This window comes from Armigeres subalbatus, chromosome 2, assembly GCF_024139115.2.
Source record: "Armigeres subalbatus isolate Guangzhou_Male chromosome 2, GZ_Asu_2, whole genome shotgun sequence".
In the NCBI taxonomy this organism is placed as follows: Eukaryota; Metazoa; Arthropoda; class Insecta; order Diptera; family Culicidae; genus Armigeres; species Armigeres subalbatus.
In genome coordinates, this window is record NC_085140.1 from 367,237,847 (window position 1) to 367,264,368 (window position 26,522).

The window sequence follows — 26,522 nt, forward strand, 5'->3', positions numbered from 1 at the left end:
ATTTAAAGTTCAACACATGTTTTTCTTCTCTTGTTTTCAAAAGTCCAAATTTGGCGTAATAATTGTCGTAAAGTGCTGAAAATAAAGTCGATTGTTCAGTATAAGTAAGCAAATGATGCACCAATGTTTCACCCCGATGGGTATTATTGTTCTCCCAACTCGTGCTCTTGAAAAATAACTAAAAAAAGAACCTGATTTCCAAGATGGCAGACTTGTGGCTTTGTTATATAATCATCTTAATATAGCCTTTATCTTTTGATGGATTTTCGAGATTTATATCAATCGCCTCGGCAACTCTCCAGCAATTTGTCAATTTTATTGAAACTTTTGGCTATTTACGATAAACTATTGAAAATTTCAATTCTGGGCCTACCCAGTAAAAATATGAGAATCAACCAATCCCATTCATCTATTCCCAACACGGACATCAGAATGATGTAAGTTACGAGCCTTGTGACCCACTGTTTCATTTTCTCTGGGTATAAAAAAGCCCATGATTCACACTCGCGCGTCATTTCTGAACGATGATCCACGGTGAGTGGTCACGGAGAGCGGGAACGCACAGAACGATGGCGTTGGTAACGGTCCTATAGCATCGCATCGGAGGGGGTGGTTTCTGCATCTGTATCGAGTGGATTCGTCGACGTCAGCGTCACTGCAGTAAAATTTTCTTGCATGGTTCTGGATCTGGTTTTGCTGCAGGACCAATGAATTGGTTCTTTTCAGGACCACAATTTTATACAAGGGAAGGTTATTGTGTGAAGAATTTTGTTCAAATTGTAAATTAACCGCTTTGCGACGCCAGAAAGTTACCATCCGTAGCAGAATCATGAGAGAGAGAGACGCGCGTAGCAGAATCATGAGAGAGAGAGACGCGCGTAGCAGAATCATTAGAGAGGGAGATGCTACAAATATTTATTCGCATGGATGGCATCAGTGTCAGCCAAGTGTAATTTTATCAAAAAAAAATTTCGGTTTTGTTGCAGTTTGTGATTGGGTAGGTATTGAAAATAAAGAGATTCTCAGGATCACAATTTTGTGGAAGCGAAGTTTAAGCCGAGACGAATTTTGTTTAAAGTGCAAATTGTAATCGCTTGGTGCTGAAAGTTGCCGTCGGCAGCAAAATCACGAGCGCGCGTCAGAAGGAGAAGCCGCAAAAAGGTGTTTGCATGGCTAATAAACTTAAATGCGTATTGTGTTACAATCACGGTATACAGAAAACAAGGTAGGCTCGTTAGAAAAATGACGCTTCGAATGAGACGCATGTTTTATCGCCACATGTTGGAGTACAAAAGTAAGCATGCTGCGACCGTAGAGCATCGTCTCGGTCCTGCTTGTGCGAAGATAGCAGTGACGTCACATGTTTACATTCAAAATGAATGTTTACATACCTGCTGAGCCTGCATTGTTTTTTGTATGCCGTGTGTTACAATAATATCCTTACGTTGTCCAACGTCTACCTTGTGGTCGTGTCTTGTACACAACCCTTCTGATTTTTTTGCCCCAAGTTTTCGTGTATCAGATTCAATTTATCACAAATCGTATCGGATATCCCTCAACACCATAACTGAAGACTACAACAAATGTGGGCATGAATAGATATGAAATATTTCTCGTTTCCCAAAGTACCACAAGTCAGACAAAAACAGGCGTTTGGTCCGGTTTCGTTGAATCCCAACTAATTGCACATCGCAGAAAATTCTGTAATGCAGCTTTTATGATTTTGTTCAGCGGAGCAGCCGAAATTTTTGGATTATGTGAAGTTTAGTAATGGTTAAAATGAGTTTCAAAATTCCGCGGAATTCCGTTTAATTTTGTTAAAACCAAGATTTTGCTGGCGAAACTTTTGGAACTTAACAAAAATTCGTCATGATTAAATTCCGCGAAATTCGGCGGAATTTTGTTTCGAACCATTTGAAACGAAATTTTTTGAATTACCGCATATCCTGTAGGAGGGGCATATTGATATCGTGTCACCCTTATCAGATTCCGCAATATGAGGACACTTATTTTCACATCAATAACATCGTTACATTCATATGACAGGGCTTCAGAACATATTGTTTCAATTTTCATTTTGTCGTCCATGATTTATTTGCGTAAAATCTGAAAAATATGGAATAAAAATCAAATCGATTTTATTTATTTGCCGTCTGTAAACAAATAAGGTGAAAACAGTTGCTTGGCGTCGGAAGCAGTTCTTGTCAAACTAGTTTATAGCTTGGTTTATAGCATCCGCCATTATGGCGGACGTGGAAAGCTGAGATACGCGCTCCTCTTTCCTGTCGTGTGTGAACTAAAATGATCCATCGGGGGATCTAGAACAATTTTCATTTTTTCTTAATTTTAGTGCAACTCCATATAAGGTGAATGAAGACACCGGATAAGAAAATTATTTTAAGCTTTTAGTGGAATGTATTTACTTGTCATAAAACAAGATTCATTCACCATCACCAAAATCGAATGGAAAAACGTACCCCGATAACTCGTATAACTCTCTTTTTTTTAATAACTTTTAATAATAACTTTTTTTTTTAATTAGCATCTTTGAACAAAGAAACCGAATGGGAAGCAGTTAGTAGAAAAGAAGAATGCAGCATGGGCGGGATTGCCGCAACACCGCAAAAGGGGAAACGAGGCACAATGCAAACGGGCACGGGGCATTTTCGAGCACATTTAAAACGCGCAGAGGGTTACGGCAAGGTGATGGTCTTTCGTGTCTGCTATTCAACATCGCTTTGGAGGGAGTAATACGAAGGGCAGCGATTGACACGAGTGGTACGATTTTCACGAAGTCCGTCCAGTTATTTGGTTTCGCCGACGACGTAGATATTATAGCACGTTATATCGATGATGAAGATGAAGAAAGATACTTGTGGGGTTTGAGTAAGTTACCATCAGCGTGTGATTATACATTAACACCTCAGCGTGTCGATCAGTGCGCAGCAAGCCATGACTCGACCTCTTCTGGCCAGACTGCTGTCATAACAATTCGCTCCGGCCATTTGGGGCCACACATTTTGGCGATCCTGCCGGGTTATTTTTTGGATCCTGACGTTAATTTTAAAAGGTGAGTTGAATTCAATTGTTAATGTGCTAATGTGTTAAAATATTCGATGATTAAAAAAAAACACACGGCAATGGGTTTGTATTGCTACAAAGGACGTCTGGAAGAAGGCTGCTAAATGGATTATGGTTTGAATAATCATAAAGAAGGTGGTTCAAGACCGCTGCAAAATGGATTGTGATTTGGGAAATCACAAAGCATGTCTGGAAGACCGCTGGGAAACTGATTATGGTTTAGAAAATCACAAAGCGCGTCTGGAAGACCACTGGAAAATGGATTGTGGTTTGGAAAATCACAAAGCCCGTCTGGGAGACCGCTGGAATATGGATTGTGGTTTGGAAAATCACAAAACGCGTCTGACAGACCGCTGGAAAATTGATTGTTTGGAAAATCACAAAGCCCGTATGGGAGACCGCTGGAAAATGGTTTGTAGCTTAGAAAATCACAAAGTGTGTCTGGAAGACCGCTGGAAAATGGATTGTGGTTTGGAAAATCACAAAGCGCGCCAGGAAGAGTTGGAAAATGGTTTGTGGTTTGGAAAATCACAAAGCGCGTCTGGAAGACCGCTGGAAAATGGTTTGTGGTTTGAAATACCACAAGCCGTGTCTGGGAGACTGCTGAGAAAATGGTTGACAATCTAGAAAATCTCAAGGTGGGTCATGGAAGCACTGATTTTGGTTAAAATAAATTTGGTTTGAAATGTATAACTTGACGACTTTAGTGTACATGAGACTACCAGTTAAGCTAGAAATCTGAAATCGAAATCTGAGAAATATGGAGAACTATCGTATGCTACAAAGTTGTTTGGAAGGCTTAATATATTATCTTGAAGTTTATTTTGGAATTTACTGACTTAGTAGTCGTGGCGAAATTACCCGTCACGAAGCTCAAAAACGTTGCCAGTATTCACAAAGTCATAAGTTTGGAGTTATTGGCTAATAGTACTGGATAACATAAGTCTAAAATTTAGGTATATACTTAGGCTATCTCATTCAAGTATGATATCTCTGCGAAATTTTAGATAAATATATTCGCATATGGCTTGCGACCCTCCCACATTGGCTTTTAGAATTTGAATAAAATGAGTTCACGTTTGATTGAACAAACCATTATGAATTGCTTCATATCCCACCATTATATTACTTTGAATGAATTGGAAATAATTGTTCTAAGCGGTTGTTAGCAAGTTCAACATCGATATATTGAAGGTTAGCTTGCTGGTATTACTATACATGAGGCTGATAGTTAAATTTAATGGACGGTATAAGATATTTAGATTATTGCTACAATATAAAATGTTTCTTGTGAGATCAATACTATAACACTAGGTACCAATTTAATTTAACATTGAAATGATACAATCTATTGACTTGCATTTTGTTGTTCTGCGATTGAAAACCACGATGATCAGATAAGTTTATTTTGGAGTTCAGTTTTCAAAGGAAATTATCGGTTTCTCAAAAGCAATATGTTCATCTTCGTCTCGCGTAAATAACTTAAAAAAATCATTGCGTTCTATGCTAGAGGATTTTTTTGCCTTTTTTAATGAGAGAAGAAGGGAAATGTGGGGTTTGAGTAAGTTACCATCAGCGTGTCGATCAGTGCGCAGCAAGCCATGACTCGGCCTCTTCTGGCCTGACCTCCGTGGCGTGCACACGCACCCACGAAGAGCTGCTGTCATAACAATTCGCTTCGGCCATTTGAGGCCACAATACTGAGAGACTGAAGAGCTTGCTGAGGATTAGTCATCAACACCAATGAGCTAGACTTTACTAAGGTGGCGCAGATCAGCGCTGCGTGCCACTAGTTATCTCTTTCACTCCACCGCTGTTCTTATGCAACGCAAATAGTGACGTCACTATTTGCGTTGCATAAGATCAGTGGGAGAGTAAAAGAGAGAACTAGTGGCACGCAGCGCTGATCTGCGCCACCTTAGTAAAGTCTAGCTCCTTGCATCAACACGTCGAAGATGAAGTACACAATGAGAAGAGGTATAAGAGTAGACAACGTGAGCCACCCAGGGTTGGGAAAATTAAATTTTCAAAAAATCGAGAATGATCAAACTCACCCGCGATTTTACTTTTAAATTTTCAAGTGATTAAAACTCGCCAGCGATTAAGAATCGTTTGAAAATCGTATCTTGATTTGATGCATTTACCGTTACAATTTGAACTCTTTTTCCTCACTAGCATGAAGCTATAACGCCAAATAGAAGATATAACGGGACTGTTGGCAATTATCTATTATTAGTGAAGATTAATGATTGAATGAAAATTCTGTGTTTATTATCGTTTGAGTACAAAATTTGAGAAGTTGTCGCCGGCGACAACTCGCCTACTGTTTTCACGTGAAAAATTGCAATCATGATCGTCTGATAATGATTAAGCACAACACTGGAGCCACCTATCACGAGTTGTTATCACTGGTGATGAAATTGAGGTGGTTGAAGAATTTGGGTACTTCGGCTGTCTCTTCACTGTCTCGATCTTCCTGCTGGCATTTATCCTCTGGAAAATCGAGTTTTGTCTGTTCCGTGCCCGTTTGTACCTACTACGTTTGTACTAGGGTGGTCTAACCGGTAGTACCGAAACCGGTAATACCGGTATTACCGGCCAATTTTGGGTACCGAAAATACCGGTATTAGAGACGGAAAATACCGGTATTTTCGGTATTGAAAGTTTTGCTGTCAGTATAAAAAATCTGACTTTTCTTCAATGAACATTGTTGATGTCGTCCAGAATTTTCTCGCAATGTATGAAATTTTGAAAACGGTACGAGACGTAGTAGTTCTTGTCTGTAGATTACCTATGAAAACGTCCTGAATTCGGAAAAGCATTTTAATTAGTGGCTGATGCCAAGGCACGCTGAAATACTTCAAGCCCTCGAACATGTTCAAGCTGTTCTACACTCCAAATAATCTAAACGTTGTTTCTACCTGAATTTTCCGGTACATTTTACGTGCACACCAGGGTTGTTAACGTTGATTAACGAATAACGCCGTTGCGTTAATTCGTTGACGTTAATTTCAACGAATAACGATTTTTCCGTTAATGTTTATAACACGTTATTAAACGGTAACGTTAACGTTTTCCGTTAATTTAACGTTAACGGCTTCGTTGCTTTTCCGCTAATGAGTCGCTTTACATATTATCCAGGCGGAGGAAAATGACAAAAGGTTTTTCAAGCTGACAAAATATCGACAAATACGATTTATACCGCAAAAAAGACAACAACCCGCATAAGTAATGTCGTTTTTTTGCGTTGTATGACGGAAATTTTCGTTTTTTTTTTGGCTTAGAAAAACATGTGTCATTCCAACCGGTCCAAAATTTTTAGAAGCGGGACAACTGCTTTAACAGGTTATGATCTATTATTTTCGAATTACTTTTTGAAGATCTAGGGGAACTGTACCGGTTTTGGCCATGTTCCTAATTTGGCCAATTTTGCGAATAACTTTAAAAATAAAGCAATTTGCAAGGGTTTTATTAGTTCTAACAAGAGATATATCCCTCATGCTTCAAGGCTGCTTTGAACTGATCGATTATTTTGGAAAAATATGTATTTTTCTGGGTTGGCCAAATTAGGCACTAAGTTGGCCAAAACCGGTGCACTTCCCTTATTTTTGTAAAATTCGGAGTAAATTTGAATTTATTTCAAATTAATTTCAAAACATATCCTACCAAAGCCTTCATTACACAGCTTTTATCATTTAACCGGTAACGTTATGTTGGGTACAAGAACATTTTATAACGATAAAATAAATATAAGGACTTGATGAAACCAAATTAAACTCATAATGTGATATGCTTCCAAACTTATTTATTACTTATTCGGGATTAATTACACATTTCATGAGAAATATTACATTCCAATTTGTATTATTGTATGTCCTGTGAAAATCCATTTTCGCTTCCAGCGCTAAATTCCTACGGGTGGAACAATCAGTTGTACCTTTTTTAGTGAAAATGGAGGCTGGAGTCATCGATTTGGATACCCAGAATTAACTAGTAGTTAATCTAGTGCGAAATGAAAACTTCAGCTTTGAGAGCTGGGATTATACCAAAATTTCCCTTATATGAAATAATATATGCTGCATCCATCATGCAGATGAGCACATCTTGAGTCTTCTCCGGGGAATGGCGATTTGTCTTATTAGACAAACTTGGTGACTTCCTTTTCCTATGTCTTGGCAAAACTTGATTAGACTTGAATGGAAACAAAACTGTCAATGGATTTTGTGGCGGTGTATCGGTGAACTATGATTTCATAATGAATGTTCCATGGAAACCACATTTTGGCTTGGAAACGTGTTGATTATTGATTGGATGCATAGGACCGATTGCAAAAAAAATAACGGGCAAATTATCGATGTCCGATGACGTTGATTCAACGCATCTCGTTGTCGTTAAAGTTACAATCCAAGCAAGTTAACGCAATGACGTTGACGTTAACCCAAGTGAAAATCAACGTCAACGGCGTTAATCGTTGATTAACGTTAACAACCCTGGTGCACACGTAGCTGCAAATGCTTCAGAAAATTCAGGTGAAACTTACGTGTCCGGTGAATTCTATCAAAAACTCAGGTAGAACTTACCTGATTTTCACGTAGAATGAGAATTCTATCAAAAAATCAGGTAAAAGTTACGTGAATTTCAGGTAGAAAAAATCTACGTACTTTTTCAGGTGGAAACAACGTGCAGATTTTTTTGGGTGTATTGCTGTTCCAGAGAAAACTTTCCGCATCTCGTTTCAATTTTTAAACTTGCGCAGCTGTCACTTCATACTTTTTCTCTGCTGCTTGGCATGGCATTCTACGATGATATTTATCTGATTTTTGTTTCAGTGTATTGAAGATTTTCAGGCTTGCGGTAGAACTTTACGGAAAATTTTGAAAAGATCCGCAATACAACTACTGCTCTGTGAGTTTTGCACTCTATATGAAGCCGACGTGGCGTTCCAATTTACGTTGGAACTATTATCAAATCAAGTCACAGATATTTCCGCCACTATTTCGATGCTTTTGTAGAATGAATCCAATTCGGCCGTAAAGCAATTAATCACAACGATTTATGCATTTTCTTCAAGGCATCCTGAGCTACTTTGATTATGCTTATGGGATCTTGAAGCGTCTAATCATTCCTGATGCGATCGTTGAAACTGAGACAACGATCATACCTGACGATCGGTACAAAGAAGATGCTTCTATGAATGTCTGGTTTTAGAACAACTTGTGAAGAACACTTGCGTTGCTGGTGGCAGATACGTCGACCCCGGGATCCTTGCATACAATCCGTAAGGAATTCTCCTATTATGAATTGGAAGGGATTACGGGCAAGTATTTAACACTGATTTTCGAAGGTCTTGGAACCATACATCCTACTTCGGTTGAACCATAGAGGGCATTATCAGTAGTTGGCAACATTGCTAACAAAATCCAATACGGATTGGGAGATGAGTCGCTCAGTATGTAATGTCTACTTAAGTTTCGCTTTGCCCAGCTCAACAAGCAATGATTTTAGCATTTGAAGTTTGTCAACAAATATTGTTTTTCATCCAGAAGTCCAAATCAAAAGTTTTTCTTTTACTACCTGAAATTTTCAACAAAACCGGTATTCTACCGGTATTACCGGTATTGACTCCATCAAATACCGAAAACCGGTATTTGACAAAAATGGCCAATACCGACCACCCTAGGTTGTACGTTCACTCTCGTGCGATATTGCAACAATAGTGTATTCTTCTCCGGCAGAAAAATAAAATTTACATGAAGAATTAGAAATTTTCCATAAACAAAAGTAAATTGCCAATAAAGAAATCAGGGTATACACCCAACCAACGACTGCGCAAAAGAACTAACGCATAAAAATCGCGTAAAAAATTCCAAGATAAACGTTTAGATCTAAAATCCACGTGAAAAGGTGTCACAGCGTGTCTAGAGTCACAATAATGAATATGTAAGAAGTGAAAACCTTTTGATTTGGAGAACCTAAATGTTATGAACGTGTTGCCAAAATCGATTGGGATCTGTATTTGATAAATACATTTGATTTTATAGACTATGTCAATTCAGAATCTCCCGGTAAGGATTCCGAAGTGCATTACTTGAGGTCACATATTATAAGGATAGTTCTTATTAATTTCTCGATCTACCCCAGTTTTCACAACTTTTCAAAATACCTTCTGATTTTTTGCATTTATTTTGGACTCTACCGTGGGATAAATAAAATTTGTTAAATAATATAAAAATAACGAAGCAATGCATGATAGGTAATTCCAGTGTACTAGCAGAAAAGTATCACTGATCCACTTACTCTTCGCATACATTGCTTCGCTTCGTAAGTTTCTCACGTTATATAAGTTAACACATAAGTTCTCAGACCCATCTTTTTGTAACGATTATATTTCGTAATCATCATCTTACTTGCGGTTTGCGGGGAATGGAATCATTTGCGAAACGTATTACCACTCCTGTATTCACTATATTTCTCTTCAACTGGGCGGCCTCAGTACTTACAGCCGGAAAATGATGCTACATTGCATGTCACAATCGACTAACACTTTTTCCGCGTGGGAAGACCAAGTTTGTGTCGTCGAAATTGTGCCAATTTTTATTTCTATTTTCGCAGGAAAATTGTTGCGTTGTCATCGTCTGCATTTTACCGAAAATTTTCCCTCTCGTTGTGACACGCTGCATTTACTCAACTAACAGGCCGACGTAATTTGATAAAATCGCTGTTACCTCATTCCGGGTGTGGGGTCCCATGCATGCCACCAACCTACGGGGAGAGGTCTCTGCACCATGGGGCCCTAATGCGCTGTAATTGAGAAACGTGATGCGTGAACTTCCGTCTGGTTAGGTTGCAAGTTCATTTCGAATGCAGGCGAGCCGTGACGGGAGAAGAAGAAAAAACTAGTTTGAGCTTACGTTTCATAGTTGCAAATTTCATAATAATTAACACTCGGCACAGAGGATGGGAAAATGATGGTGAGATTATGATTATTCCACTGAAGAAGCAAGGGCTTAGACTTAAGAAATAAGTTCCGGATTTTTTTCTCTGTTTGCCCAAGTTCTAATTGTGACTCATTGAGATCAGTATCGCGATTGCGTGTAAGGAAGATTGAACTCACTTGCGAGTCAGTGAACTTTTGATTCAGCAATGCGATAACTGATATATTCTGACAATGACAGGAATGTATAATGTGGCAGCATTATGGTGTTTCACATGATTTTTTATAGAAAACACAGATAAAAATATGTTGTGATTTTAAATGTATTTTCATGCACATATTTGGAGCATGCAAATAGACGTAACATTCAATCGATCTCACTATTCTTATAAATCGAAATAAATTTAAACGGTGCTTGCTTGTAAAATTCAGTCAAATTTAATGGAATATCGAATGTTAATTCGTTTGATGGGATAAACTACAATTTTACACGTCGTGAATTTTCAAAATTATTTGCTGTGAATAATATTGGCATGGAATACTGGTTGTAGATAACAATCATTAAGAAGAAGGATGTATTTGAAGATTTCCACGAGGTGGTTGGATTTTATTTCGTAAATATTTTAAATCTTTTACATACATAGTAGTCTAAAATGTTGCCCACAATTAAGACAGTTTAAGTGAACCGATCAAGGTTAGTTTATGTTTCGTTTTGAGTATTTTATCTGTGGAGTGCACAAAAAAGTACCAGCAACAGAAATCGAAAGCATGGTGGAAAATTACCCTCAATCAGTCTGGCATTCCTTTGACCTTCGTTCTCCCACGCATATTATTTACCTCATGAGCAGACTCTGTGTGCTTGTTGTTTAACCTTTTTTCATACACTGCAAAGCAATCAGTATCTAAGGGCCATCTTTGGATGGTTTTCGCCTGAATGAAAGTAGAAAAGCGACTGTGAAATGACAGTCAATAGATAGTTTGCAGCAACATAAAACCAATGTCTTTAAAAGAGAATTTCAGTCCGAGGCTGGCTCATCTGTTAGCATGAAATTGTTTCTATCATTAGATACTCAAGGGCCTCTTAGCACTATGCCTGTAGTTCGAATGTGAAATATGTTTACATTGTCCCAGTAACATAAAAAAAAAACAAATCTATGGATACAAGTAATTAAAGATAAAAAAATATCAAAATCATTTGGAGCAACTTGTTCAACATTTTTTTTACAATCAATCATTGTGCTTACAACATTCTATGAATTATCACATAAATACCTACTTCACAACGCACGTATCACAATTTTCTTCTATCGATTGATAGTAGATAATATAGCAAATATTTGAAAAAATAAATAAAAGAAGAAATCTCTATCAATCGCGATTAAGGCATTAATGAAAACCAAGAATTCTTGCTATAATCAAAATAATTGAACAGGCAAAGTCTTCGCTTTTGTCAATATAAGCAAAGACGTCTCTATGTTAGAAGTAGTTTCCACTGTTTTCAGTATTAGCTAAGAAACGATTACGTTCAAACAGATGTGGTAATTGTGGCAGTAAGTCATATGGTGTATCATGTGTATAATGGTTCAGGCCTGTCAAAATCGTATACTTACTGGCGTTGTGGACGGCACCCACCTCCGGGTCCGGTTCCTGCTGCAAAAAGTCCCGATCGACGCAGCAGGACCAGATCATCCCGCCGGAGCAGAGATCGATCGGTTTGCCACCGCCCAGCACGCACGAAATCGACAAACCGCACTCGAATTTGCGGCCCTTGTGCCGGCACGTCTGGGGGATCACTGTGGATTGAAAAGAGCAGAGAAGAAAAAAACGGTAAGGCAAAACGAATCTATGAACGGTTCACTTTTGGAGCACCGCGCCGTAGGTATTTTAGTGGTGAATGACTGTTGCTTTTGTAAGTGATTGCTGCATTGGTTCAGCTGTCGATAGCTGTAACTATTTGGTTTCGAAGTAAAACCGAATTGCACTTCTCGAAGAGGCCAGGTGACCCACTAAACTTCATCTCAAATAGTAATAGCCAGTCAGTTCGTAATTATGCAGTCATTATTAGAAGCTTTTTATTGGAATTGATCGCAGAAAATGTATGTTGAGTATACTCTTTTTGCTGGAACGCTTTATGCCTGTTTAGTGTTTAGTGATGTTACATGTTCGAAAAATAATAAGGGTTTATGTGCGTCATTAAACGCTATAAGTTGCATAATAAGTTGGAACAGGGGCAAATCTATATGCAGTTACATGAGCGACGATTAATTTTGGCACCTATTTAAAAAAATGTGGAAAAAATTCAAACATACCAATCTTGGAAAATTACATATTTGGACTAACGATTTTTTCTGCTTCTAGTGACTATGATGTTAGGTATAGTGCTGACAGAAACTTGGCTCCGAAGCGATGTTCAAAAACTCTGAAGTGGCTTCAAACTATAATATTTAACAATGTGACCTCGAATGTGACTGTAGTAGCTCAACTAGTCAATTTGAACGAGGTGGCGGAGTTCTCATCGCTGTAAAGTGTCCCTTAGTTAGTGCATTACTTCAGCTTTCTGGAAACGAATCGCTGGAACAGATCGCCGTTAAAGTAATACTCCCGACAAAGTCCATCTACATATGTATGTTGTATTTACTTGAGGCCGAACAGAACCTGGAAAGCTTTGCAGCCCGCTCCGTCTGCTTGGATAAGTTAGTTAAAAGGACTGCAAAATGCGGCACAGTTATCATACTTGGTGATTACAATTTTCCTTAGCTTCTTTGGGCATTTGATGACGACGTGGGTGGATATCTACCCACGAACGCGTCTTCAGAACAAGAATTAACCCTCACTAAAAGCAAAAGTCTGATTTCCTCTGGGCTGCTTCAAATATGTGACGTATTCAACGCAAACGGCAGACTGCTTGATTTGGCATTTGTTAGCAATGTTAATGAAGCCGAGCTTATCAAAGCGCCATCCACAATGTTGAGACCTGATTGGCATCAAATCGTTGGCGGAACTGATGTGAATATGGCCGCCACCCCAGCGTTCTAAACACTATTTTCGACACGGTAAGCAGAGATACTCCATTCCATTTCGTAGATCATCCATGCGTAGGTCATCTAGGCAACCCTGGTGGAATGCCGATCTACAGCACAAGCGCAGAGTGTTTCGTAAGGTTTGAAAACAGCACTTCAAACACCGAAATTCCGATAGCAAAACACGTCTTCAACGCATCGAAGCAGAGTATCATAAATATGATTCCACTGCATTTCTTAACTACATTCAGTAGTGTCCAAGTGTCCAAGATGAAGTTAAATCGAACCCTTCATCCTTCTAGATGTTTATTAAAACTAGGAAAAGCTCGCAGCAGGTTCCATCGGAAAAGATATTTGGTGACGTGACATCCAGCGACACTTACGAAACAGTTGAACTTTTTGCCAACTTTTTCAAATCTGTGTATAATGTCGTATCTCCTCCAACGTCAGCGAACACTGTATACTGCATATAATCATGTAACATCATCTAAGAACAAACTTTTGATTTACAAACAAATTTTTAGACCAGCCATGTTGTATGCTGTGCCACTATGGACTAGTTGCTGCAATACCAGAAAGAAGGAACTTCAGAGGATCCAAAATAAAATTTTTAAATGATTCTGAAGTTGCCTCCGTGGTATAGTACCAATGAACTTCATAGAATTTCTAATATTGAGACATTGCAACAAATGTCCAAAAAAATAATTTCCAATTTTAGACAAAAATCGTTGCAATCTTCTATTGCAACGATTAGCTCCTTGTACCCTTAGTATAAATTAGGTTAAGTTTAGTTTAAGTAGAAAACATTGTAATTCCTACAAGGTTCAATTCAACCGGAGGAAAAATCCTAACTGCCAGAGGCAATTGAAATGTTTTAATAATAACTAAAAAACGTAACATAGCAAATAAGGATGATAGTGTCAAGAAAACACGGAACACCTAGTCTAAGAGATGAATGCATGTATTAGATAATTAGCAAATAAAATTAGAAAAAAAAATAAAAAATAAAAAAATATAACATCATCCGCCTTCGTCCGATATTCTCAACTTCAGAAATAGCAAACGGGCCCTGCACACCCAGTTTTTATTTCTGCAGCTCGACAAAATCCGCACAGCCTTTGCCCAGCAAAATAAAAACGGATATCCCAGGCAAAAATAACGTTTGTTAGCTGGTTTTTGGCAAATAATTTGCTGATTTTAGGCAATTTTGACAGAAATCTCGGCAAAAAATACGTTTGCTGGAGCTCAGCTGTGCGAATCTCGGTAAAAGTTCAACAAATTGCTGAGATCCCGGTAAAAAAAAATAAGTGTGTGGTCCAGATAAATTGCCACCAAGTTTTATCCAAAAATGTTGTGATTAACTGAGTCTTCCCGTATCTCTGCTGTTCAATTTGTCGGTCGCTCACGCAGGGTGTCTTCGCTGACGCTGGAAAGTTTTTTTTTTTTTTTTGTCTTTATTTAGGAGACTTTCAGCCCGAGGCTGGCTCATCTCCGGCCGCTTGAAAGTTATCTGCAGCACTCCAATACACAAATCAAGTAGCATTCATAATATTGAAAACTTCCGCCAAGACTCTTGAGCTCCTAGTTCACGATAGACTGTATTCGGGTGCCAAGCATGTCAGTCCGGTTTCGGAGGGTCTGCTGGTCTAGAGCCAACAGCAGCCTTTGGGTTGGGTGCTCACGACCTCTTTTGGGATTCCGTAATACTCACGGTCAAACGGAGCTTTATTGGGCTACTCTTCTCCCCGTACAGGGATATTGAAAGAGCGGCTTCTTGAAGTGGTCTGCGATTTCCACGTTGGATTACGACGACGACAACGACGGTGTCATCAATTGGCTGTCCCGGTCAAGGTCCCGGTGGTGTCGGGCAAAACGAGGTAGTGGCCCCAAGGAATGATCGTTGGTTTGATAACCGCTGAATACGACCGGGAGAGACGGTAGCGATGATTGGAGATTGGCAACCGCACCGCCACGGAACTTGTGACAACGGAGGTGAGGTGCAATGGCGTCTTTCGAGAAACAGAATGGCGTCCTATCGGGATCGAGGATACGGGATCGAAGGCCGCGAAATCCAGCCGGCTCGCCGGAGGCAAACGTGGTGGCGTTGGTTCTAGCGTTTGCTACAACGGAAGCGGGTCGATAGGAGAGCTCTCGGCGGCTACGGGGCTTAGGGTGCTTTGTAATTACAATGGTCTCGTATTTTTGAAAAATTTAATTGTTGAAGCCAGAGGCATTGCAATTCTTAAATGTGAAACTCCATTATTGTTGACGAAGATTTTCAGCTACTGATCAGTTAAAAAATGTGAGGCATAAACAATTAAAAAAAACGATCTCGCTTTGATAGTTATATGGCGAGATTAGCAAAAAACGTTTCGCTTTTCTGAGAATTACCAACTTTGAGAATAATGTCTCAAAGTTGGATCCCAGCTCGAAACCCTTTTGGAAATTGATAAGGGCCAATTTCTTCACCTCGCTTAACTCTTAAGCGATGCTTACCCATACGATTAAACCTGGTTTAAGCACTAAGCGGAGGTGAAGAAATTGGCCCTAAAACTCTTTAAAAACCTTAAGCGCTGGTAAGAGGCTAGGATAGGATGTGACAACTCAATTGAGACTGCCTTGTTGTTTTTTAGTCGGTTGCTCTGACGAGGTGGTCGCCAGTGCATCCAAATTAATTTGCTACAAAATCTTCCAAATATCATGTATCAAAACTTGAAGTTTTTCTTTCCGTTCAATCCATTATTTATGAAAGAGAAACGAAATACTAACAGAGAGAAGTTTTTGCTAAGGGGAATATGACTTTGAGATCCAAAATGACAGAGAGGGGAGTGATAACGCTTAAAATCAACAGTTTTAAACCTTTACAACCCTTTAGATAAATTTATATGGCGTTTGCAGTTCAATATAAACTAATTTTGACCAAAAAACTGAAACTCAAACATTTACGAGTTTTACCTAATATCAACTTTACAAACTTGCAACACGGCCAAACTAACAACATGCTGCCCTTCGAAAAACGCGCCGCCACCAATCGAAGTAATCGATTGTCATTTTCAACCAATCAGCAACCGGTACGATTGTGACAGAAAATCGGTACGATTTTTAATGACTAATTGGCACATCCTATCCTAGGTAAGAGGGAACCTTGCACAATCGTAGTAAGCAAAGCTAGAAGACGGACACATTTTTTACGCTGTCAAAAAATTGATTCCTCAAATATAAGAGGGGTAATGACGGCTTTGGCAGGTTTTGTTCTATTATTGGCAGGGGGTTTTTGATGACTGATTATGCTCAAATTTGGCCCAAACATTCTTTGCATATCAAAGAATATTGTGGCCAAATTTAATAAAATTCGGTCGACAAAAACCCCCCTGCCAATAATAGAAACAAAACCTGCCAAAGCCGTCTGTTCCCCGAGTAAAATTAAAAAAAAAAGGATTTGCAATCAGCGCTTACCGGAAGGAAGCTTACCGCTGAATTAAGAAACGAGTGGAGCTTTTACGTGCATATCTACTGATGTATTACACGAAGTCTCAAACCGCTACGTTTGCAGTACAACGTTCAAACCTGTAAAAGAATCTGATGGCGATATTGCACAGGAAACCGGAGTTCCGGCGCATCTAAAAATAATACACCTTTTTTCTGAAGGTATGTTTCTCTTAGGCGACTATGCGGCGCTTATTTTTCGTTGCGACTAACATGAGCGGAGGAGTAAATTTTATTATGAGCGGTACAATATATTTGGGAATATTGTAGTATTGTTAGACAGTGGAGAGCAGTGACTGACAGCTCCTGGTCTTAAGTTCTGGAACCTCATAAGATTCCAAAATGGCGTATGATATTGAACACTAGATTGCACTGAACACTTGTTGTTTCCATTCATTAGATTCAGTTGTATTAAATTAAAATACGATTATTCAATTTCATTTACTGATCTCCACGGTGTCTCTATGTGGAATTTTTTTTTCAAATCGGTACCTCTGAAACACCCCCCACGCGAAATTATATGATCTCCTCTTTCATATCGCGGGTAAACTAAAATGTTCTATCGGGGGATCTAGATCAATTTTAATTTTTTCACTATTCTATCCGCGATGGGTGGGCTTACACCATTAGCACTGATATGGCAACCAAAGACATATCCTGTCGTGGTGCTGTCACACGTTGACTATTTTTGTTCAATGCCGCGTCACAATTTGGCATTGGTGCACTGATTTTACGGATGTGCATGTGAACCAACGGACATCGTGTCTTGGAGCTTGAAGTGAGGTGGGCCACTTTTTTCAGTAATAATGAAATTAAATCTCCTTCTTTTTTTGCAATACTTTTCTAATGTGTTTCCTGATGATGATGAGTCGTAGCTACGCTTAAATCTAGCTAGATATGTATAGAGGTATATATAGAGAAATTGTAATCAACTTTATCGACAATAATAGGAAATTGACATTAATAGGATTCACTGAGTAGAAGTTTCTTCAAAATTAGGAGCGTGGCGCCTTCCTTATTTTGTTATGTCTCAAATTAAAGAGCCATAATATAAAATACCACACATGGTATACAAACAATCTAATAATGGCTTCATTCTCAATAAATTTTATTAATAGATAGGGAATAGGCGTGATGAAGCTAAAAGTGAATCATATAGCTGACCACGAATTATATAATGATAGTTATTCTACACTTGCTTGTAAGGATTTAAGACGATTAGAAACGGTAGAGACAATTTCATTATCTTCGCTCAACCTTTTTTCATACTTTTAAACTAGGTTTTTCATCTATGTGGAAACGATCCTGGGAGATTAGTATTAGACAAATAAAATGAAGGAACGACCCAACATAATCCACAATGAGTATTGACTTAAACTGAATTACGTAGAGAACACACAAAAAAACTAAGAAAGACTAACGAAATATTGGACAAAATTAGAAGTAACTTTCTGTGTTACTATTAAAACTTGTTAAACCAGACATCACTGCAATTGGTAGAAGACATAAAGATAGGTACAATTCTCCAAACTACAGGGGTTAGACAAAAAGGTTGAGATAGGCAAAATTTTGTTGAACTTCAAATCAGCATAACTTTGTGTAGAATGATCCGATTTCGATGAAACCGGGACCTTCGGACGCGGAAACTCTGCTAGTATTATGTCCCCATGCAAACCATCAGAACGGCCCTTGGTCACCGGAGATGTTCAGGGTTTTCCGGGAATATGTTAAAAATGCATTTTCCTTCTGCTTGTCGTTTTCTCTGACGTTTACTGCTATCATGTTTTATACTCTCCCTGGAAACTAGAACTAATATGCTAACCAATGCTGGCTGCAGATCAAAAATTTCTTTTGGTATACGCAAAGATATGGCCATTTTCGTAAAATCGGCACGGGATTGGCCACAGACCCTGAACAGATGTCACTTTTGCAGAACACCCTTACAGTCACCATAATGTATGTAAAGATCCTATATTCATCGGCTTGGGAAAACATGAATTTTGACACCCATATATGCATAGTTCCAGACAGTGCCGAAACCGGCCCCTCCTGGAAGGCCCTTGGAACCTGCTATCAGGGTGGCAGTGGACTCTATCATTCTGGAAATGTTTCTGTAATCGTTTCTATCAGAATAATATCCCCAATTTAAGTGTTACTTGGAGGTGGCAATAGTATCACCCGTTTTCAATATAGACTGCTATTAGATTTTGAATGTCGGCTTCAAGAAACTCTAAACACAATTTTGTATTTAAATTCTCTACAAATATTACATTTTACTTCTCGGAAAACATTTCTTGTGTCTTTAGAGCTTACATTATTTGTTTGGTTAATTTTTGACTGGCTGACGGTAAATAGACTGAAGGGAAAAGGGAAATCTACACAAAAACAAAATTTTTGAGATTCTACTAGCTTCTCCTTAGCCTCCTTAGCCGTGCGGTAAGACGCATCTCCCAGTTGATAACTGTGGAAGTGCTCAATGAACACTAAGCTGCGAGGCAGCTCTGTCCCAGTGTGAGGATGCAATGCCAATAAGAAGAAGAGGAAGCTTCTACAATACTCAAACAAATAGTGTTCAAGGGGTCAACATAGACTAGATCTTCTAGGTATTGGTCCTAGTAGAGGCAAAACTTCTGTTCGGGTCCTGTCTTGACAATTTAAGCTACCATGTAGCTTCAGCTGCATACCAAAAAAAAATAACACCCCATAGAACATTTTAAAAATTCACCTACGTGAAAGAGGAATGCATATACTTTCGTGTAGTGGGTGTTTAAGAGATACTGATTTTTTGAAAATAAGTCTCTTCGGACAATACACCGTGATCTCTAACAATTTATAACCATATCACAGCTTTTATATTCTCTTAATTTGTACACATGAATATTAGTGTTATTTTGAGTTACAATAGCGCACATAGTTCGGATCTCGAACTACAAATATAGCAGTAAAAATCCTTTTTAAAAGTTTGTCTGAAACACCGCCAAAGGAGCTAAATGATCGTTTTGCCCCGGGGTGTGCTTTACCCCATTTGACCCTATACGCTGTAATAACTTTCCTTTAAGGATATAGTTGGAAGAGTACCACGATGGCAGTCAATATGGCACCGGACCTTCCACGGGTCAACCCTACACCTCCCACACTTCTCTCTTACCAACATTCGAATGCATCGAATAGCACCGAACAAAAGTTTGATATTCAAATTACTAACCTGTTACAGCATATTTATTTATGTACTTCCCGTGATAATTAACTTGTTTATTCAAAGAGTTCTATGTATTCCGCCTCGAACAGGCTTGACAAAACTCCTCACCCTCGCTAGAGTCAAATAAAATCAGCATAAGGAAAATGCTGCCTTAACATCCTCACAATTGAGTGGAAGCGTAAAAAAGCAGAGTGAGGAAAAGCAAAATAAAAACACATGTGAGTGAGGCGTCAGGCGAAAGAGCACTCATTGAGCCTCCGGAGCGACAATTTGTATATGAAAAAAATCTTGGAGGCTGTTTTGAATGTGAGTGTAAGTGAGTGACGCACCAAAAGAAAAAGATGAACAGATAGACTCGCTCTTGTTTTGCGACGCACAAGCTCGGATTTATTGATGCACAATGTTGTGAGTGTTTATGCTTATTTCTGCTTCTCAAAAAAACTCTTGCTCATTTTCTACTCGGCGAGGAGTTTTTGGCAAAATATAGCATAAACCAGCAGTTTCGTGCCAATTTAACAGCCGTACGCGATTTGGTGGGTTTATCACTGCACTTCACTTCTTCTCAAAGGGGAATTGAATAAATCATGAGCAGCCCGTAATGTTAATCGAATGCAAATTAGACTTCACTTTTTGGAAACAGTCACTTGATTGAAGCGAAAACTTAATATAAACAGCAACTGCAAATTTTTCCCGAAAAAAACGATGAAAAACTGATCGCGGAGTGAATAAAAACACCGGCACCGATAGCAGCAAACTAATAATTAGGGTGGTTCAAAATATATTTTGCTCCACCACGCGCAGTCGATTATGTTTCATATTTTGGCACCCTACTAATATACTTAGTTTTTTTTTTAAATACGACACCAATACTACTACAGTATACGACAGTTTTATTGTACTGGATATTGTAACGCAACGTTCGCTGTGATCTTTCATTCGATACAGTTGACAAGTCAATGTTCGGACCTCTGAATGTCCGCACATCGATGACATCCGAGAAATGGCCCGCATCCATCAGAACATGGTCTATCTGGTTGAAAGTTTCACCATTTGGGTGTCTCCAGGTGTGTTACACTAGAAGTTAAATCTCTGAAATCAGTATGGCGAAAGGCATCTAAGGTTGATTTTCTCAAAACTAAATACCTTAATCGAAAAAGTATTTGGTAAGCGTAGTAGCGGATACCTTCCTGCATAACAGATAGGGTAAGACGGTATAACGCGCCCAACCTGGCCAAAACGCCCCCCTTTAATTTCTAGAAAACTATAACTAACTAAGGGTCAATATCAGTTGGTACCTATAAATATTAGTAGAATCATCATACTATGTGAATGTGGAAGTATTTTTGTATTACAGAATGAAAATATTTGCAAAATACAAAAAGTTACAGTTTTGATGTAACTTTAAATGATTGTTTGCTCAACATTCTGGAGCGACGCTAGCATCATGTCCGCAAAACTTGCACTCCTCCCGAGCATCAAAGAGAAAGGGAGTATATGAAAGTTATAAAGATACAGATTCCATTAACACTGCAGGCGTGCGGCAAATGTGAAATCAATAGAGACTGGATATTAGTAGAGAGCCATATGTAAGAACAAGCACTGTTGAATTCACTTATTCTTCCTAACGTCCTCCCAGGAACGACTTGGATAGTGATGTGGTGATCACTGTACCTAGACAGGTTAAAAGGGTTAGAGACTTCAAAATTAAAAGGCGTGTCTATGATTTAGGCAGCCTTCCACGTTGAGAATCTTTTCTGTCACACTTTTTTTCAAAGGATTTTGCTTCCAGTGTATATATTTCAATCCTGCCCAAATTCCTTAGGTGCGAATGTTCAAACAAAGTAGACTACGTCTGAACAAATGAATTTTTAATCACAATATCCACAATGATAAACTGTTTGCATCTCCTCCATAAAACAACATTCTAACAAGATTCTATATAGTAAACGTTCGATAATTGCTTGTCTTAACTGTAACTCGATAGTTGGGAATTTGTAGTCATCGATGGCAGCTGCATAAGCAAAATCCAGTAAATGTGTGCGCCCGACAATTTTTGACTTAAGTCGGCGACATTTTTTTTTGTATCGGCGCGCAGTTGATCTAGACCAACATTTTAATTGCTTACGCCGTTTTAAAATTTCAGAAGTTTTTGATTTTTATTCAATATTCAATTTTACAACGCTTGATTAACAATTTTCAGTGAAAACTAAAAAAAATCCGAATAGTTTTTCGCAAAGTTAAGAGCAATTCCGTGGGAATTTCGAAAAAAAAAAATCCGCGGGAATTGAAAAAAACTCTTTTGTGGATGTCCCACGGGAAAATTTCGAAATAATTGGAAAAAAGAATTTTGTCAATGAAATCCACAGAATTTTTCGTGAAAATTCCGAAGGAATTGCCAAAGAAACTGTTTAAAAATTACTGATGAAATTTCGAAGAGTTTGCCGAACAAATTCTGAAGCAATTGTCGTTGAAATCTCAAAGAAATTGCGGAAGAAATTCTGAAAAAACCCAGATTAATCCACCTAGCGGTGATAGTGCCTTTCTCGTTTCTTGTGAGTGAGTAATTTCTTCGCACTTTTGGTATGGAAAAAGTATTTTGGCCATAACTTCTGAGCCCATAGTCCGGGCGGGCCAATTTGAATAGGAAACAATGGGACATGATTCTGCGTCGAATGTTGCGAGTAAATCAGCCGAGAGTAAGTGCCTAAATAGAGGAAAAGAATTTTTCTTGTAAAAACTGGCCATAACTCCGAAGCCCATAGTCCGACTGGGCCGGTTTTCGATACGAAACAAAGGGACAAGATTCCGCGTCAAATGCAACTTGTTGCGAGCAAATCGGTTTAGGATAAATGCCTAAGAAATGAAATGGTTAAGGATAAGTGCCTGAAAAATCAGTGAGATTATTTTGCGCACACACATACACACAGACATCACTTTAATTCGTCGAGCTGAGTCGATCGGTATATAACACTATGAGTCTACGGGCCTCCTATAAAAAGTTCGTTTTTGGAGAAAACATATAGCCTTTAAGTATACTTTGTATAAAAGAAAGGCAAAAACAATTTTGGTCATAACTTCTAAGCCCATAGTCCGATCGGGTCAATTTTCAATAGGAAACAATGGGACAGGATTTTGCGTCGAATGCAACTGTTGCGAGCAAATCAGTTGAGAATAAATTCCCAAAAAATGAGCTTGACTTTTTTATATGATTTTTATGAAAAAAAAAGTATTTTAGCCATAACTTCTAAGCCCATAGTCCGATCGGGTCAATTTACAATAAGAAACAATGGGAAAGGATTCTGCGTCTAATGCAACTTGTTGCGAGCAAATTGAGAATAAGTGCCCAGAAAGTGAGCTAGACTTTTTCATGTGCTTTTACACGATTTTTTTTGGCCATAACTTCTAAGCCCATAGTCCGATCGGGTCAGTTTTCAATTGGAAACAATGGGACAGGATTCTGCGTCGAATTCAATTTGTTGCGAGCAAATCGGTTGAGAATAAGTGCCCAAAAAGTGAGCTAGACTTTTTAATGTGCTTTTATATGAAAAAAAGTATTTTGGCCATAACTTCTAAGCCCATAGTCCGATCGGGTCAGTTTTCAATAGGAAAAAATGGAACAGGATTCTGCATCGAATGCAACTTGTTGCGAACACATTGATTGAGAATAAATGCCCAGAGCTAGACTTTTTAATGTGCTTTTTTATGAAAAAAAAAAGTATTTTGGCCATAATTTCTAAGCCCATAGTCCGATCGGGTCAGTTTTCAATAGGAAATAATGGGGCAGGATTTTGCGTCGATTGCAACTTGTTACGAGCAAATCGGTTGAGAATAAGTGCCCAAAAAGTGAGTTAGACTTTTTAATGTGCTTTTTTATGAAAAAAAAGTATTTTGGCCATAACTTCTAAGCCCATGATCCGATCAGGTCCGTTTTCAATTGGAAATAATGGGACAGGATTTTGCGTCGATTGCAACTTGTTGCGAGCAAAACGGTTGAGAATAAGTGCCCAAAAAGTGAGCTAGACTTTTTGATGTGCTTTTTTATGAAAAAATGTATTTTGGTCATAACTTCTAAGCCCATAGTCCGATCGGGTCAGTTTTCAATAGGAAACAATGGGACAGTATTTTGCGTCGAGTGCAACTTGTTGCAAGCAAATCGGTTGAGAATAAGTGCCCAAAAAGTGAGCTAGACTTTTTAATGTGCTTTTTTATGAAAAAAAGTATTTTGGCCATAACTTCTAAGCCCATGATCCGATCAGGTCAGTTTTCAATTGGAAATAATGGGACAGGATTTTGCGTCGATTGCAACTTGTTGCGAGCAAAACGGTTGAGAATAAGTGCCCAAAAAGTGAGCTAGACTTTTTGATGTGCTTTTATATGAAAAAAAGTATTTTGGCCATAACTTCTAAGCCCATAGTCCGATTAGGTCAGTTTTTGATAGGAAATAATGGGACAGGATTTTGCGTCGATTGCAACTTGTTGCGAGCAAATCGGTTGAGAATAAGTGCCCAAAAAGTGAGCTAGACTTTTTAATGTGCTTTTTTATGAAAAAAAGTATTTTGGCCATAACTTCTAAGCCCATAGTCCGATCGGGTCAGTTTTCAATTGGAAACAATGGGACAGTATTCTGCGTCGAGTGCAACTTGTTGCGAGCAAATCGGTTGAGAATAAGTTCCCAAAAAGTGAGCTAGACTTTTTAATGTGCTTTTTTATGAAAAAAAGTATTTTGGCCATAACTTCTAAGCCCATAGTCCGATCGGGTCAGTTTTCAATAGGAAACAATGGGACAGGATTCTGCGTCGAATGCAACTTATTGCGAGCAAATCGGTTGAGAATAAGTTCTAAAAAAGTGAGCTAGACTTTTTAATATGCATTTTTATGAAAAAAAGTATTTTGGCCATAACTTCTAAGCCCATAGTCCGATCGGGTCAATTTTCAATTGGAAACAATGGGACAGGATTCTGCGTCTAATGCAACTTATTGCGAGCAAATCGGTTGAGGATAAGTTCCCAAAAAGTGAGCTAGACTTTTTAATGTGCTTTTTTATGAAAAAAAGTATTTTGGCCATAACTTCTAAGCCCATAGTCCGATCGGGTCAGTTTTCAATAGGAAACAATGGGACAGGATTCTGCGTCGAATGCAACTTATTGCGAGCAAATCGGTTGAGGATAAGTGCCCAAAAAGTGAGCTAGACTTTTTGCGCACACACACACATACACACACACACATACACACACACACACACACACACACACACACACACACATACACACACACACACACACACATACACACACACATACACACACATACACACACACAGACATCACTCCAATTCGTCGAGCTGAGTCGATCGGTATATAACACTATGGGTCTCCGGGCCTCCTATAAAAATTCGTTTTTGGAGCGAACATATAGCCTTTACGTATACTTTGTATACCAGAAAGGCAAAAAGTATTTTGGCCATAACTCCTAAGCCCATAGTCCGATCAGGTCAGTTTTTGATAGGAAATAATGGGACAGGATTTTGCGTCGATTGCAACTTGTTGCGAGCAAATCGGTTGAAAATAAGTGTCCAAAAGTGAGCTAGACTTTTTAATGTGCTGTTTTATGAAAAAAAGTATTTTGGCCATAACTTCTAAGCCCATAGTCCGATCGGGTCAGTTTTCAATTGGAAACAATGGGACAGTATTCTGCGTCGAGTGCAACTTGTTGCGAGCAAATCGGTTGAGAATAAGTTCCCAAAAAGTGAGCTAGACTTTTTAATGTGCATTTTTATGAAAAAAAGTATTTTGGCCATAACTTCTAAGCCCATAGTCCGATCGGGTCAGTTTTCAATAGGAAACAATGGGACAGGATTCTGCGTCGAATGCAACTTATTGCGAGCAAATCGGTTGAGGATAAGTGCCCAAAAAGTGAGCTAGACTTTTTGCGCACACACACACATACACACACACATACACACACACACACACACACACACACACACACACACACACACATACACACACACAGACATCACTCCAATTCGTCGATCTGAGTCGATCGGTATATAACACTATGGGTCTCCGGGCCTCCTATAAAAGTTCGTTTTGAGCGAACATATAGCCTTTACGTATACTTTGTATACGAGAAAGGCAAAAATCCTAGGAAATTTCGAAGAATTTGCCTGAAAGTTCCGAAGGAATTGAGGACGAAATCCTGAAGATTAAGACCTAGAACTTCTGAAATATTTGCAAAGGGTATTGCCACGAATTTGCAGAAGAAGTCACGAAGAATTTGTAGAGCAAAGAATTTCACAAGAATTTGTTTTTTCATGTGAATTCCGAAAAGTTCGTCGGGGAAATTTTATACGAAAAATGTTAGAGAGTTTCCGAGGGAATTGCATAAATTTTGGTAAGGAATTTCCGAAGGATTAGTCGAGGAAGCTTCAAACTATTTGCTGTGATGCAAATTTAAGGAAATCATTTATAATTTTTTGAGGGAATTATGAAAAAGTTGCCAAATTTGCCAGAATAAAATCATGAAAATTTAACCAAGAATTTCTATAAGGAATTCCAAAGAATTTGCAGAGGAAATTTAGAAGAATTTTTCGAGGGGATTGCGAGGGATTTGACGAGGCAACTGAAAAGAATTTGCGAAGAAAATTTCGAAGATTTTGCCAAGGATCTTCAAAATAAGTTCCCGAAAAAATTGCTTAGAAAAAATTGGACTTTTATTTTTTATATTCAATGAGTTTCAGAGAATTAAACGCTGGAAAAATCTTCAAAAATTTCCCGCCAATCATACAAAATATTACCACTCC

General features: G+C 38.6%; 1 protein-coding gene across 7 annotated transcripts in view; it reads right to left on the reverse strand.

Annotated features, from left to right (window-relative positions):
• LOC134213032 (serine proteinase stubble) overlaps positions 1 to 26,522 on the reverse strand; it is a 109,546-nt gene that overhangs the window by 29,149 nt on the left and 53,875 nt on the right. For all 7 annotated transcript variants that reach the window (XM_062691510.1, XM_062691505.1, XM_062691506.1 and 4 more), the window contains one exon: positions 11,626 to 11,808. In XM_062691510.1, coding sequence (XP_062547494.1) covers positions 11,626 to 11,808 — 183 coding nt within the window. The remainder of the gene's footprint in view (positions 1 to 11,625; positions 11,809 to 26,522) is intronic.